Source organism: Triturus cristatus, chromosome 4_2, assembly GCF_964204655.1.
Source record: "Triturus cristatus chromosome 4_2, aTriCri1.1, whole genome shotgun sequence".
NCBI classification, from domain to species: domain Eukaryota; kingdom Metazoa; phylum Chordata; class Amphibia; order Caudata; family Salamandridae; genus Triturus; species Triturus cristatus.
In genome coordinates this window covers 284,466,244-284,482,802 of record NC_140586.1, presented here as the reverse complement: position 1 = coordinate 284,482,802, position 16,559 = coordinate 284,466,244, and the positions used below count along the sequence as shown (strand labels likewise).

The 16,559-nt window shown below is 42.2% G+C and overlaps 1 protein-coding gene across 3 annotated transcripts in view; it reads left to right on the top strand.

Moving 5' to 3' along the window:
- The window catches only part of C4_2H1orf21 (chromosome 4_2 C1orf21 homolog), a 341,397-nt gene extending 331,248 nt beyond the window's left edge, over positions 1-10,149 (top strand). For all 3 annotated transcript variants that reach the window (XM_085601527.1, XM_085601529.1, XM_085601528.1), the window contains exon 6: positions 9,397-10,149. In XM_085601527.1, the coding sequence (XP_085457653.1) occupies positions 9,397-9,435 (39 nt within the window). In that variant the 3' untranslated portion in view covers positions 9,436-10,149. The remainder of the gene's footprint in view (positions 1-9,396) is intronic.
- Positions 10,150-16,559: the final 6,410 nt, after the last annotated feature.

Sequence of the window (16,559 nt, the reverse complement as noted above, 5' to 3'; positions counted from 1 at the left end):
CCGTCTGGGGTATCGGGTGTGAAAGGATTCGTTGAACGTGATACAGCAACTATAGGTGTGGATACAGCTATAGAAGTAGCTGTAGGAACAGATGCAGAAACAGATGCGCTTGCCGGAACTTGTGTCAGAACTTGTTGCTGTAGGGATACGGGTACTGGATCTTGGCGTTGAACCTCCCTGGCAGGCGGTCTATGTGGGGCGGGATTAGCATACTCGGGAGCTGCGTCATCTAAATATGAGGAAAGAAAAACATCTTCTGCGGTTCTAGGATGCCCCTTAGGATGTACCTTTATTGGAAATAATGGGGTTGGCAAGTCTTTTGGTATCCCTGGAGTAGCCTTAGGTAATCCTTCAGCCAGAAGGGGATACATACCATTCATAAGGGCATTTCTTTGTCTGTCTACTTGTTCTGATTTTACTCGTGCACCTTCTTCAATTAATAGATTTTCTCGGACTTCATTTGAATTCTCTTTACTCTTCTCTTCCTGTCTACGTGCTTTTTCTGTACGTCTATACGATTCTTTACGCCATAATTCAATGGCGTCTTTCTGTGATTGTCTAGCTTTCTTTTTCCATAATTCTTCCTCTACTTTCACGATGCACTCTGCATCCCAGGTCCCAGCCGCGGGCCACCTCTGACTTTCTGGTAATTCCTTAGTGTAGTCTACCCATAAATCAAGAAATATAGCGTCTAAGCCATGTTTATGATACATGAAGTGCCCTGGAGTGTCCCTAGGAGGAATAGGAACGGCTTCTTCGAGTACCCCTTTTCTTGTTGTGATCTGTCTTAATTTCGAAAAGAGCGGCATATTGAAAACTGATCTGATACTTGATTTTGAACAAACTTAATACATTAAACACAATAATGAACAGTCATTCACACCACAATATGCAGAACGTTATTAAAACATTTAACATTTAACTGAGCAATGATGATGATGACCTAAGAAAAACTTAATCACTAAACATAATACTCGACTTGAACTGAATTATTCTGAATTTATATACTTGATATACGAGATATACTGCTAAACAGTACAGATACACTGCTGAAACAGTGCAGACCGGATTTGTGTACCCAAACCCGTCTGGACCGGCACAACTTATGTACACGCCAGAACGCCTCCCCAGTAATGGTACTCACCGGGTAGCTCGGAACGGAAGGCCTCGGAAACTGAACTGAACTTGAACCGGACTGGACTCGACTCGAACACTTCGGACACTGGACTCGACTTGGGACTTCGGAAAACTGGTGGGCCTCTGTATACCTCGGATCTTGCTCTCTCAGCTAGGCTCTGGTCGGGATACTTCGCACTTCTCACCGCCTCGTCTGGGTGTTGATCGCAGCCTCAGTCGCCCCCGCTTGACCGGAGGGAGATACAGGAAATCCTGCTGGTACGCGTTATTGTCCGTCCAGCTGTGGCAGGAGACCGGGCCTGCAACGCACCGCCGGCGCGTGAGATGAGAAAGTGTCCCTATTCGGGCGCCATTCATGTGGTAAATAATTTAATTACCGGGACTTAATTTGATACAGAAACATAATAAAATAGCTCAGTAAATAAGAGGCAGAATCCGTGGTATTAGAGGTTCGGAATGGGCTTTATTCCAATGGTCGATTATAATCGGTTGCTCCAAGTTCCATCACCACGAAGGTTCAGGAAGTGAAGCACATACGTTATTGACAATCAATTACTTTTATACAATAGGCATTACAGTGAGGCCAATACAAGAGGCGTAACAATTGATAGTGGTGATAATATATTCGTACGTAGCAAAAATAGGCGTACCTGGGAGTGAATTGAAGAACGTCATCAGATGTGATGTCATAAGAGGGTGGTTACATGAAAGAATTTCGCAATGTCAGCAGAAATACTTGGCAGATATGCGCGCGCAGCAGCATGACGTGTAATTGACGTGCATCTAGGGGGTGGAGGGGACTTGACATTTAGCTCTACATGTGGCGACAGAAGTCTGGAGGGTCAAGTCAACCTAATCCCAAATCATATCTAACATCCTATGTTTAAAGAACTAAGTTATCCAAAAGAGAGGTCTCTTCGAGTAGAATCTTATTCTATACTGACTATACTGACTGTTAGTGCGTGTACAAGCGTCTAAATGTCTATACTAGATGCGAGGGCGGAATCTTCCATAGTAATAGGGCTATGAATTACTTGCATGAAGACAGAGAAACCGGGCCTTTGCTCGGTAGCTGGCAGAATGTTTACTTAAACTACTAGACAGGAATACATTGGGCAGGGATCGGAGCAGATAACTTCGAAGGTGAAATACAGTTTTTGGCAGGCAGCAGGCTGATGTCAGGCTTCGTGAGCCGCGCAGAGAATGAGACAAAGTTCATGGTCACAGATGCAGGCTCAGACTGGAGCTTTCAGAGGCAGAAGGCAAGAAGAGTTTGATGACAGAATCAGGGCCTACTTGCCTGGACTGTAAAATGGCATAAGTGAACCATATAAAGCCGGTGGCCTTTCATACTTAGGAATGGAATATCCGGCCTATTCATGGCGGATCTGACAGAGGACATGTTAACGGTGGACGCACATGTATTTGCGTCTTCATAACTGGAACTGGAGGGAACATACATGTACTTGTAACATGCACATAGAACCGTTGGGGTCCAAGATAGGGGACATAACTGACCAGAAAAATCCATATTTCCACAACATACATTAGATATAATAGAGATAGTGCATAGTAGAGTGCAGAGTAGAGTGGCATAGAGTGGTGCAGAGTAGAATATAGTGCTGTAGAGTGGGGTGATGCAGAGTAGAGTGGCTTAAAGTGCAGTGGCATAGAATGATCTAGGAAAGGGTGAACAAAACTGATAAATACAGACCCAGTCAGTGCTATATTAGTTAAACGTGTCCAGCCGGACAGAGGTTCAATGTTTAATTTTTCAGCAATTCTTGGAGATATGTACAAGACAATATACTGAGAGTGGGACACAAGCCTGCTTTCCACTACAGAAACGTAGAAACATACAAAACATATAGTCTGGGAAACATTTAAGCAAGGCTCAGGCAACGCTCACGGTTTGTTCTCAGGAGAAAAATTCACAGTTATAGGTAAGCAAATCGCAAGGAACACCTCTACATGACAAATAGTAACATCATAGTGTATGTATGAGGTGTTTTAGGCTGTCGACAGCGTTTCGATCCAGGAGACAAATGTGTGGATCATCTTCAGGACATTAAATAAGCATGCCTGAATTATAGCTGCCTTGAATTACTATATGAACAAAACCGTTTGGGAGAAAGAAGGGATTATGGGGAGAAAAACAAGAAGATTGGAATTAGGAGGATATATCTTGACAATGTAACTTATTTTAGTTTATATGTCATTCTGGAAAAATAGCACCTCTAGAGACTAACATTCAATTGGAACAACCTGCAACATTAGGCCAAATAACACGGAGTTCAGCATTGAAAGATGGCGCAAGAAAGTGGCAAAAAAGACTTTTCAACAAGTGCTGCGTCAACAAGTAGGTATTGTGACAACGTGTATATTTACAAAAAACGGCGCAGTGACTTAGTGAAAACAATATTGGTTCAACACTATTATGAGACCTCTGTAGCTTTTTTCTAATTATGTCAAAGTGCAGTGGTGTCGAGTAGAGTGTAGCTGCCTTTAGTACTGAGGTGCAGAGTACAGTGCAGTGGCATAGGGTGCAGTGATGCAGAGTAGAGTGAATTTGCAGAGTGCAGCAGTGCTGTGACATTGACCAAAGTGCAGTGACGTAGAGTGACATGGAGGAGATTGTTTCAGAGTAGAGTTCAGCAGTGTGGATTAGGATAGGGTAGAGCATAATGGCATAGAGTGCAGTGGTACGGAGTAGATTTTTAGTGGCGCAGAGGTCAGTGTTGCAGAGTGGCGTAGAATGGACTTGTGCATAGTAGATGTAGTGACCTAGACAGGAGTGGCGAAGAGTGTAGTGTATTGGCATAGAGTGGAGTGGTGCAGATTGAAGTGGAATGCAGTGGTGTAAAGTGTATTGGTGCAGAGTAGAGTACAGTGAAGAATGGGGTAAGGTAGAGTATATGCATGGTGTGGTAGCGCGCACTGCCATTACAGACAACACATTTTCAATTGAATGACCATTACATTTGCACAGACATGCAGTTTTACTAATAAAGCTATTCAGTGCACAAACGATAATGTGTGGAAATGGCATCACCTGGTGTAATGATTTGTCTTGATAATAACAAAGTATTGTTTCCAACACGCCTCGGAATTAACAAAAAATGTGCTTCATTTGGACATTCCTAATTCTGAAATACTTGCATAGTTCATTTAAATGTTGTTGTGTGCTAGAAAATAACCCTTTCCTACCCCCAGTATCCAGCTAGATTGTCACTTAAATCCTCTCACTTTGAGGACAGAGAAAGGGGGAAAAAACACCAAACTCACCTGTTCACTTGGAAGACAGAGCCTGCCCTTTGACCTCTGTCTTTAAATGCACAGCAAATGTGACAAGATCAGATCACGATTTACAGACATGTTTACAGAAAGGAGCAATGGTGGAAGGGTAGTTGGTGTGAAAAGGCTTTCCTCCTTGGGAGGGACAAACTCCCGCTGGATAGCATAAAACAAATAAAGCTAGCAAATAGAAACTGAAAATGTGAGTTGCAAACCACAAAGCCAATGATGAGCAACGGGAAGAATGCATTCCCAGGGAAGCTTTCCAAATGTCCCCATGTTGTCAGCAAACCAGACAGTTGTGCAGTCTGGTAGGCCTCGACATAAAATAACAAGCACTGGCATAGCCAATAGGTCTCGCCTTTGGAACCTTATAAGTATTCAGTTATGCAGTACAATATCCTTGGTGCAACAACATCATCTGTTGCATGGCCAAACACTTATACTGTCCCAAAGGCGAGACCTATTAGCTATGCCAATGCTTGTTGTTTGGAGTAAGGTATCTCTGAAAAACGAAGCAAACAACTGGCATGTATATGGAGAAAACTGGCGGTAGCACAGGTTAGATCTACTGAAAGCAGCAAATTGTTATTTATCTACTTCCTTTAAAGGTACTTGAATTCCCGGTTTGTCTGTCTGATGGAAGAATTTAATCTCCATTTTAATCCTTCTGCATATGGGCCCTTTACTTTTAGGCAGGGCTGAGTTCTGTTTGGCGCCTTTCACGCTCTACATATTAGCTAGAATAATATTTGGGAGAGTGTTCTTCGTGTTTAGTTTTCTTATTTTTTTATTGCTGATGTTTTCTTATCTGTACGAACACGTAATAAAACTCGCTCTTGACAATATTTATAATCGAGTACTGATGTCAGGCTGCACTCTCTTACATGGCAGCTCTGAACAGGCACCCAACTGCCATTAGAAACTCCGGAATTCGTTGAGCTCGCGGCCACTTGAGCTGTCGATGTGCACCCCTTTGGTAAACTCTCCTGGTCATCTCCCTCCCTGTTCGTGATTTGTGAATGGCGCCTCTGCCCCAGGGTTCTTTAACCCCCACAAATTCCATCAGGGGTATAGCTTGTGATAGGGGACTGGGGGCGCTTGCAGATTTTCTACTTTTTTGATAAACCAATCACTACCTATAGTTAATCTTCAAATCCCCAAAATGAACAAGTTAAAACAATTTAGTGAAATGATGACAACAAGAAAAACCAACGCAGGCAGCAGACCCCCGACTCAGGGCCTAACTACCAAGCCAAAAATGCATTTATTAGGGGGTGCGACACCCCCCTCCCCCAACTCTACACCCCTGAATCCCACCGCTTTCACTGTGCACCAAATGCGTGGAGTAAACAACTCCTGACCGCTTCCGGAGCACAGAGACTGGTGGCTGTGTAATATCTACTCTCTTACGCTGTGAATAGGGCTTCCGTTTAGATCTTGGCCTCATAGAGCTGGATCCCAACCCTATGTTGGCATAAAAGAATCACATTTCAGCGAGCATCAGCCTCTAAATTTAATGAGAAGCCCTGAATCCTTTATCCAAAACTTCAGGCGTTTCCTTTAACTTTGGTAGTGTCATCGAAAAGTACCATAAACTACAGCTTTGAGCAAAAAAGTAGAGCGGTTAGCATTTCAGCGATAGAGTGGAACATCACTATACACAACTTGTGTTTAGAATCATGTTGAAGACTTACATCTGCTGCTCTGCAAGGTTTCAGCTCACATGCAACCGGGAATCATTTTCCGAACATCGCTTTAAAACAAGCTCCAATTCTGGAGCGGATTATGTGCTGGCGAGTTCACGCAGCAAAACAAACTGCAATAATAAAGCAAAAGACACGGCGGCTGGCGATTTAAAATAAACTGGCAACAAAATGCACCCCGTATAGTAACAAGATAGTGTAGGAGAAATGAAAGGCACGTCCGCCATTGTTGAAGATAAATGCGGTAATACTAAAATAAAGTGCTTAGCGGCTAATTAAGAGACACTGTCTCCCGCCGCAAGTAAAAGATCCAATCCCGGTGGGCAGAGCCAAAATCGGACAGGGTGACAACCAGGAGGGATTAAAATGCCTCCGGTGCAATCATTACACTATGTTTAGCATAATGAATGACGACAAACAATTGCAGGCAAAGCTAACACACGACTTCTGGAACCGTATTGATTCAAAGAAGCCCCCGCATGGCGAGAGCAGCGCATGTGCGCTGCTAACGCCAGGCGAGACCTAAAAACAGGGGGTTTAACACAGTGGATTCTTCCCTCCTGACCTACTGGCAGAGGTAAAAAGGGATTTCATATTAGCCGAATCAGCGGTACCCATGTTATCTACCTTGAAATGATGAAAGGCTAAATTTGCTTCACTGCCTGCACATTATACATACTTGGAAGTTGGAACTCAACTTACTATGTAGTCAACTACAAGACTGTCAAAAGGCTAATGTCTTGTGAGACACCTACGTCAATTTTTTAGCCAATGGTAAATTGCACTTTGAGATTTGGAGTTTCTCTTGTAGCACTAGAAAAGATGTTAAAAATGCAGGCTGCAAAGTGCTGTTTGGCTAATAGGTCAGAAGTGGCAGGATACAACCAACATGGCCTAGGTCCCTTAGCAGCAATGTAAATATCATAGAGTTGCTAACTACATTTCTACAAAACACCATGTTTTAAAGCCCTCTGCTTTTCGGTACAAATCCTTTTTCTTCTAAAATTCATTCATCCAAGCAGCAGCTCAATCAAAGCCCACAGTTCCCAGAAAGCATTAATATGTAAAGCGAAAGTTCAACACCAAAACCATAGTGTCTCTGTCGACATGGAGCAAGGCGAAATCGTAAAGTACTTCAAAGAGGTTAAACATGCCCGCTCCTTAGTTGCAACTATGTCAAATGAAAGATAACTATCATTACATTATCCCTTTTACATAATACTTTTTTGAAACTCATCGTGCAAGACCAGGAAACCTCAAAGTTCAGGTAAAAAGATGCAAAACGCAGGAACAGTCGAATGGAAGGTATCAGAGGAGGGTTTTAAACAAACACCATTGATGAAAAACGACCCCAACAGAGACAGTTTCAGTCTTCCCCCACATTACTTGTCCAATACAGGTCAGAACGTCATGAATACGTAACCTCCTTTTACAAGCAGGAAAACAGGAGCCCATGTGTTTTTTCAAGTGGAGCTGGATTTGATCTCGCAATAACACGATAAATAAAAAGGAAAAGAACCACAACTAATATCAAGTTGCAAAGACCGGGCTACAACGGGTACGGGAGACCGGGCAATCACGAACTGGGAGTGAGGGGAGGATGGAGTGGGGGTGGAATGAGTGAAGCAGCAACGAGAGAGGGTGTGGGGATGAGAACAGGACAGCAGAAAGGGAGGTGAAGGCAGATTTGTGGGTAAGAGAACTGATTGGAAGGGGAAGCAAAAATGCAGTGCGAGAGGGAGAAACGTTCTGCAAACACATACACTGTGATGGAGTGCTACAACTGAAAGAAAAGCAAGCATCAGAAGTGATGTTTCAGCTGGCCAAAAAAATAATAATAATAGTACCTGAATCGCATCAGGAGCAGCAGATGACCGATTTGACTCAGTATGTGCTTGGTCCATGCTCCACAGCAAGTGGCGAAAGTGATGTTTCAGCTGCACCGGCAAATTACGATGGCTGCAACGAAGAGTGATGTAGAAGCAGACCATGGTAAGCAATGGGTAGGGTCCAAGCCTTTTGTGTAGACTATAGTGTTTCCCAAGCGAGACGCACGTGCTAGCGCATGCTCTCACAGGCTCGACCCTAAAGCCCTAAACTTGAAGGCACTTGAATGGCCGAGCACAGAAGTGTCTAAAGAAGGCTGTAGGGATTTTCTTTACAAAAGTAACCCCATGTGAAGATGGGAAATCAATTTGGCTGAGAGAAATATTTTGCTTGCCCATCAGAACCACAAAAATAGGTGTTAAAAATGCAAGCAGAGCACAGGCTGACATGAAGGAGGCACTCAGTGAGAGCATTTAACCATTGATGACAAAAGGAGGCTCTAAAACTATACGTGGAATAGAATACTGTCCAATGTTTATATATGCAAAGCAGTGGCAGTGGAACAGACGAAAGAAAGGGTACATGCAGGAAAGTGTGTACAACCACAGGGGGCACAAGCAGACATGCACTGCACAAATTCGAGTGGTGGTCGGAGAGCAGAACTCCATATTTGTACAGGTTCCAGCAACTGCAGAGTTTCTATGCAGGTATCAGACGTGAATAATGTCTGTTTTAGTTATTTTGACCATTCTCTCTTGCCTGCTCACTCTTACCTCAATGTGAATATTGTTGGTATTTTCATGGGAGTTCCCTTATACAGCGCGCCCTCAATCTCTTCTCAAGTTCTTGAAAAATGACTACAGATTTCTAATCTTTTGTTATTGACAATGGGCGGTGTTCCTTACCCAACTGAGATTTTTTTCATCTAACTTCTCGAATTTGCACAGTGATTTACTGGAGTTTACTATGAGACTGGAATGAAACTAGAGTGGTTTGACAAGGTAATAAAAAGATTAACTACAAAGACATTTTGCTGATATCTTTTTTTGTATGAGTCTTTATTTTAGTCCTGTCTATTAAAGCATAAATGAATGTTGACTGCATATATGTGTAAATATAACAAGTTGATAACTGAGGTACACGTTTAGATGTATATGATTAGGTGTCTTAACCAACTTTATTACAAATGATATCAACATGCAGTCCTTTTTTAATGATCAGAAACAACTTGTAAAAATGTTAGCGGATTAGGAAATAAGGTCCCACCAATCCGTTTAACCATTTGCAGAGAACATAGACTTTATGGTAGCAGCACTCGCATTGCTTAATCGCTTACATTAGATGTCAAGTCCTCCCCAGTTTGTCTTAAATGTTGTAAAATATAGTCAGTTCTCTTCTGTCAGAATCTAACTTCTTTCTCCATTTCTCCAAGGGGCGTGATTACTGCTCAGAGGAGGAAGACATCACATAGTGCTGCGTGGCAGTGGGAAGATTCTCATGTACATACTGTAGATGAACCCGCAGATGGTCACTTGGAACTTTCTACAGTGGACACTACATGGCACAGAGGGATCATGTCCTTGGCGTTTGCACCCGCACATTGTCATTGCTGTTAATGGCAGAGGAATTAATATGGCGTTGGTCTTTAAAGGAACCTGTTGATGCTGCTAGATGAGAAGAAAATGGCCACCGTTCACTGCTCCGCGTTTCAATATGCAGCAAGTTGCTTTAATTAATTTTAAAGACAACACTGAATTTACTGAGGCTGGTGGACTGTTTTTTTTATTTAACGAGGTGGTGTTGGTATGAGGAACGGAATAAGTCCATGTACGCTGGACCTCCTATTTTCCCAATACACTGGTCGTCGGCTAAATTAGGATTTGACCTTCCGTAGTTGACTGTTTTGAACTTTTGAGAGAGAATGTGTGTTGTTACTGGCAATAATCCCCCCTATAAGGGCATGGACCTAACAAAAAAAAAAAATCTGCTGTCTGCCATATGATTACTGAAGATGACGCCATAGCCGATGATCCCTACAGGGCATATCAGTTGCCCAATATACTAAAGGAGGCGTCTTAACTACGAACTCAGCTTGCAGTATTTGCTTTGCTAAATGCAAACGTGTGATCACAATCGTTTTGAATCTTTTTTTCTAAGAAAATAAACATTTTACTGTTTTTATGTATTTTTGTCTTTTACCATTGATGCCGTACACAGTTAGGGGAAACATCGAAAATAAACTGTTGTTTTTTTTCAGTTATGTCACTTAAAAATGCTGCTGGGAATGTTTTTTTAGTGTCTCGAGTTTTTTTTATTTTATTTTTTACGGTGCCTGTAGTAGAGAGGACAATTATAATCTGCTGTGGTACATCTCTTTAAAAAAAAAAAAAACCTTAACTGTGAATATCCGATGAAACCTTTTTGGGGCACATGGTTTTTGGCTTCAGTGCAAACGTTGATGCAGAATATTTGGTAGGAATGTCTCATTACTTACCGGTAATCTTCATTACCCCGATTAGGGTCCTCCCCGTCCCAGTCCTTACTACGTGAGGCAGTCCTGCCTCCAGCCAGCCAATCAAAACGCTAGAAACCAAAAAGGTTAAAGGTTACATAAGCCCCTCCCACCCACCGCCATACCGGTCTTTTTTCTGCTCAGACGGCGGTCGGAGCGCTGGTGCTCCGGATTCCTGTCTCTGTTTCCAGTATTTCCTGGGGATTGGTTGCGGTGCCGTGAGTGTTTTTTCTGCATTTTGTGTGTCTAAATGCTGTTTGTTTTTCTCTGCGTGGCCGTTTCGGTGCTCCGGTCGGCCGTGCTCCTGTTCTGGGGTCAGGACGCTCCCTGCTCATGTGCTGGGCTGGGGAGCTCTCCTGGTGTCCTGGCCTCGGGTCATTCTGGCGCTGTTGCTTAATGCAGCGTCTGGCCCCCGTGGCCATGTCTGTTGTATGTGGCTGTGGGTGGAGACTGCAGGCCTGCCCTTTTTGGTGTTTTCATGCTTGTCATGACTACTTGGGGGCAGTTTTCATGGAGGTTGCTGGGCACTTCCTTTCTGTGTGATTGGGGAGTTTCCTGTGGGTTTACTCCTTTTCCATGTTGGTTTGGCCAGTCTAAACAGCCATACAAACTGACATGCGCACTTCAAAGTACCCACCACTCCTCTCTGCCGCTGTCCAAGATGATGGCTTGGTCCTGCCCCGCCCTAGACTTGCATCAGTTCAGCCTCAATCAGTGAAAAATAAAATGATAAAATTGTTTTAATATCATTTTATGTTTCACTTGTTGCTTTGAGCAGTCGGGTGATGCTCCTCTGCCATTATGGAGGAGCAGCACCTGTTTAATGTCCGCTCTTAATACATGCAGGTTTAATCCTGGCTACTCTCAATAAGAGAAGTGAGTTAGAACACAGGTATCTACTGCACCTCTGTAAGGAAAAGCAAACCGCAGAAAGGGTCAAGCTGTTAGGAGACTTTATCCACAAAACTACTCTCCAGGGCGAACTTCAAGAGAAACAGTTGTAACCGTAAAAGTTTGTGGCCACTCCTCTTTCTGAAATGGGAAGTCCAGAAGACTCGAATAGAAACTATTGCAATAGTTAATGTGGAGAGCATGCAGACTACAAAAACCATAGAATGGAGTTCATGAGACAAAACAGAGAGGATTTTTCCGAAATGGTGATACGCATGAAACCATTAAGAGGAAATTGAGAGTGATTTGCACTTTAAATGAGGAGTCTTCATCATAGGGTAGCTTTAAGGAAGTATCACTTCTCACTGCATCATGGCCTTTTGCCCATGCCTGCCAAGAACACCTCATTTAAGGGTCTTCACACCTCTGGTAGCCACTGGCTCAGCAACTCAAGTCTACCCTTTCCTTTAATATTTTATACAATTTTAAATATTATTCAAATAGTTTCATTCAGTCTCCCAACAAAGTTCATGTGTTCCCTCTTGCTATGTGCAACACTCAGTTCCTTCAGCTGCACAGCAGGCATCATGATAGAGAAATAGCAATACATTCCTGTGTACTTGCCTTGAGAGATCAATACCAGTTTTTGTTCTATGTTTTCATTTTTATATCGCATGAGTATGGCACATGCAGTTTATCAATGTGGCGTAACGTATTTAGGACTTAATCGTCTCAAGAAACCGACACGTCCATTGGTTAGGTAAGGCTGCTTCCACTGACGCCAGAGTGCTGGCTGGCTCATGCCCTCCTAGATGCTCCCAGGATTCCTAGTGTGACTTGAAGCAAGCACAGTGGCAACCCTGCTGTGGGTCAGCATGCATTAAACCAGTCTCTTCTCCGTAAAGGACTGATTACTCAAGTGTTTTATCACTGTAGCATCTTATCTCACGGCTAGCCTGAAGCTCAGCCTTTTCTTCGGAGGAGTGACCAGAAAGTAACTGTGCTATCGCAGTATAGGTCTTTCGAGCTTGTGCCACAGTCAACAATCTTGTGTTGAGTCTGTGGTACCCTTTTAACCACATTTAGGAGACATTAAGCCTACAACGGTCAGGACAGAGTACCATTCACTCAACTGGTATCGAATACCAACAGTTGCCAAAGCGTAGTAGCCGGGCAGACCCTTTTAAAACTCACAAAAAAGACCAACATGAGTGATGCAAGATGAGGAGAGCAGGTAAGTTTGTCAAAAAGATATTTATTACTTAAATGTAAGAATGGTAGACCGCAACAGAGACTCCTGCTTTCAGCCCACTCAAAAAACCATCTCTTGAGGAAACAATTGACCTTGCCAACAGTATTCAAGATTTCAAAGAATATTTGAAAGAAATTAATACATTTACATCAGATACTCTTAGTTAAATGTAGGTTCAATTCCAGTCAAAATTGGTCCTCACCGGAAAACCAAAGTCTTTAAAGATTCCATATTTTTCAGATGTAGTTCAAAAACGCATGTTGCCTCTTCAAACAATTTCCAGCGATAGGTAAAGAATGTAGGATTATGAATCATTTTGCTCGAGTATGCAGAGCTACCAAGAATGTTAAAGTCGAGGTTAATTCCGTGATGGAAGACGAACCAGATCATATGAGTAATGACAGAAGAAATATGGTTTGTGTGTGAAGATAAATCAAAAAGATGTACCTTTTTGTAAAGTTGCTGTTGAAAAATTTCTAGTGAATGTTAGAATTCCTTTACTGTCTGACTCAGGATAAAAAATCACTATATTTTCTAAGCAAACTATTTTAAAGAATGGTCTATTATAAGACCTTTTGCTCCCTGATGTCAATCCAGGTGTGCATAATGGTGTCAAAATTGATTTGGAAGGGCTTTTGTTTTAATCTTCTATACAATTCAAGAATCACATTGTTGTGGGGCAAATTTGTGTCAGTAGCTTCTTCCTGGCATTTTAGAGTGGCACCATCAAGTGGGGCTTCAGTTGAGACAGAGGTGTTCAAATTCTATGTGTTAAAGATGTAGATTTGTGTCTCAAATGTGAACAGTATTTTAGAGCACTACAACGATATATTTACTGAGCAATTGGGCACGGTAAGCTATTTTGAACACCATATTAAATTTAATGAAGGAGTTTTGCCTGTCAAACATAAGCTACGCAATGTGCCTTTAAGCATTAGGAGAGAATTGTCTGAACTGTTGCAAAATCTATGTCAAGAGGGGGTTATAGAACCAACGGAGTCCTCACTATGGTTATCCCCTAATGTTATTGCTTGCAAGAAAAACAAAGAATTGGGGATGTGCATAGACTTGAGAAGCTTAAATAAGGCTACATGGATTGCTAGGCATCCCCTTCCCAAAATTGATGATTTGATGGCCGCATTCTCAGGAACGTCTTTATTTTCCAAGTTGGACATGCGGTTATGCTTATCATCAGCTTCTTCTCAGTAAGGACTCCAAGCATTTATCTTCATTTGTCACTCCAGATGGTGTTTTTCAATCCTGTAGACTACCTTTTGGTTTGGCATCCGAGCTGCTACTTTTCAGAGAGTGATGGAAGATGTACTTGTTGGGATTCATGTGTTTCCATTTGTCAGGATTAAGCGTTGGTGTTTGGAGTTAAAGAAGTGGAATATTTGAGACCTGTAGTGTAGTGTCTTGTAAGGGAATTTCACTCAGGCCAGGTTTGCTGAAAAGCCATAAGTTTCCACACCCAGAGATCGTGATTAACTTTGTGTGTTCATGGGGATGTGTGAAATCTATGCCAAGTTTGAAAATAACTTAGCCACAGTTGCTGAACCCTTACTAAGGTTGTTGAAAAAAAGTGTAAAATTTGTGTGGGGTGTGGAGCAGCAAGTAGCTTATGATGTTATAAAACAAAAACGTAGTGATGCACCTTTACCGAGGCCTTTCTCACAGGGGGACAATGTGCATATCATAGATGCCTGTACCACTGGGCTTGGTGCGGTTTTGATGCAGGAGTGTGTAGGCAAGGAGAGTACCTTTGCGTTTGATTTGGGCTGTGGAAAAATGTAAATGTCTGGGGAACAAATTTTGCTGCACTTGGGCTGTGGATAAATTAAAATGTGTGTGGAACAAATTTTGTTATCAGGATGGATCCCAAACCATTGTTTCTCACACTACTACTAAAGCCATTGCCAGGTTGGTTAGACTTAGTTCAGAACTGTTAGAACACCGTTTTGACTTTGTGCACATACCGGGTGGTTAGAACAAGAAGGCTGATTGCCTTTCAAGACTACCAATGTCTTCAGGAGTGGATATTTCTGACCACATTGTTGACCAAGATGAAGAGGATGTAGAATGTTTAGTAGCCAGTATTTTACATTTTACTCCAAGTGTATAATTTGTCTTGTCTTGGTCTTGTCATTTGTTGTTTTTCCAAAGGAGGGGGTGTGTTGTATCTTGCTTTCCCTATTCTCTTTGTCCCTGCACCACCATGAGTATTATTATGCATGGAATGTTGCTATGTCACTTGCAATGTTGGTCTGACCGTTGCATTAGTTGAGATCAGAGGATGAGCAGGAAAGTCCAGTACTCCTGGTGGGGGTGTCCTGTAGACATATTCTTGAATCCTGCAACTGAATTTGACGTTTCCTTACCCTATCCCCTTTTGGGAAACCATTTTGAAGCACTTTATATTCATTGTGCTAGCAGACTTTGCACTTTGGGTACGTTTTCGGAGATACGCACGCCTTTTGGCAGTCATTTTGAAGTGTGCATTGCTCCACTATACACACCCTTTTGGATAAGCCATCTTGAAGTGCGCATTGTGGAGCTCTCTGACGTTTTTTCAAACACTCGGTGATACACACGCCTGCATCTCTAACATTTGAGTACATCATGCATTGCAAGTCCTTAACAGTTGCTTTGCAGACATTCCACTTCAGTGATACGCACGTGCTTCTCATTCTAATTCTTGTTCTACAGCAGCGATTCACTCACCATATACAGTATCTAGGAATTGTTTTTGTGTTGTGCGTTTCACTACCCTAGCAGTCTTTTTGCGAATTGTTTCTTGTGCACTTCAAGCATAACTTTAGAGATTCGCACACTAGTAAAGTATATAGTAAACGAGTATCATCTGCATATTTTGAGGGCCTATCTCTTACATCGCTTTTACGTCAAAGGTGTGTGCTTTTTTCTCAAAGTGTAATTTTCAGAGTTATAATTTAACAGGTGGGGGTTTTGTGCATTTCCATCTTTGTGCAAACATCCAAATTAATATTGGTTATTTGTGTACTACTGTTTCTTCATTTTATATATGTTTGTGTTGTCTACCTGTAACGTCATGCAAGCTATTACGCCACCTGCACCATGCTTACAACTTCCTGGCGAGCCACCAGTGAGATGGTAAGAATGGTTTAGAGCATTTAATGCTTATTTTGGAGCAATTTATGGTTTAAAATTAAGGCTGAACAAAACAAATGGATTTTGGAGCATTCTTTGGGTATGGAAGGCCAGAAAAGTTTTGAGCATTTACTCAAAGTATTGTGCGAAGATTCGGAAGTAGAATTAGAGGACCATGAAGAAACGGCTAAACGTTTGGAGATGCATTTTGACAAACCACCTAATTTAATTGTCAAAAGGCACAAATTCTTTTGAAAAGAACAGTCTGCTGCTGAATCTATTGATATGTATGTGGCATCATTATGGGTATTCGCTGCAAAATGTGAATTTGGTATCTTTATGGATCAGTGATCAGGGATCATTTAGTTAATAGTTGTTTCAATGAAAAAATTCAGGAGTGCTTACTGACTCCCAAAATTCCACCCTCGTCGCTAGTGATGCAAGACGAGGAGAGCAGGTAAGTTTCTCAAAAATATATTTTTTACGTAAATGTAAGTATGCAGGAAGAATGGGAGACAACGGAGGCTCCTGCTTCCAGCCTGCTCCAATCAACGTTTAGCTCCTAACCTTCACTGTGGAACCCTGCTCACAAATGTTCCTGAAAAGTAACCCTCATGAGCATGACCAGGACACAACAGTGAGGCAAACAAGGTTGAGAACAAAGTTGTAAGCTCAAAAAGAATCCGCGAGATGCCATCAAGAGACTGTTTAAAACGGGGTCTTCACAGATAAATGCATTCATGAGACAGTTGGAGAAGGCATATTTGACGTCACAAAGCCCATATGAGACATTAACCTAGTAGACCTATTTAAA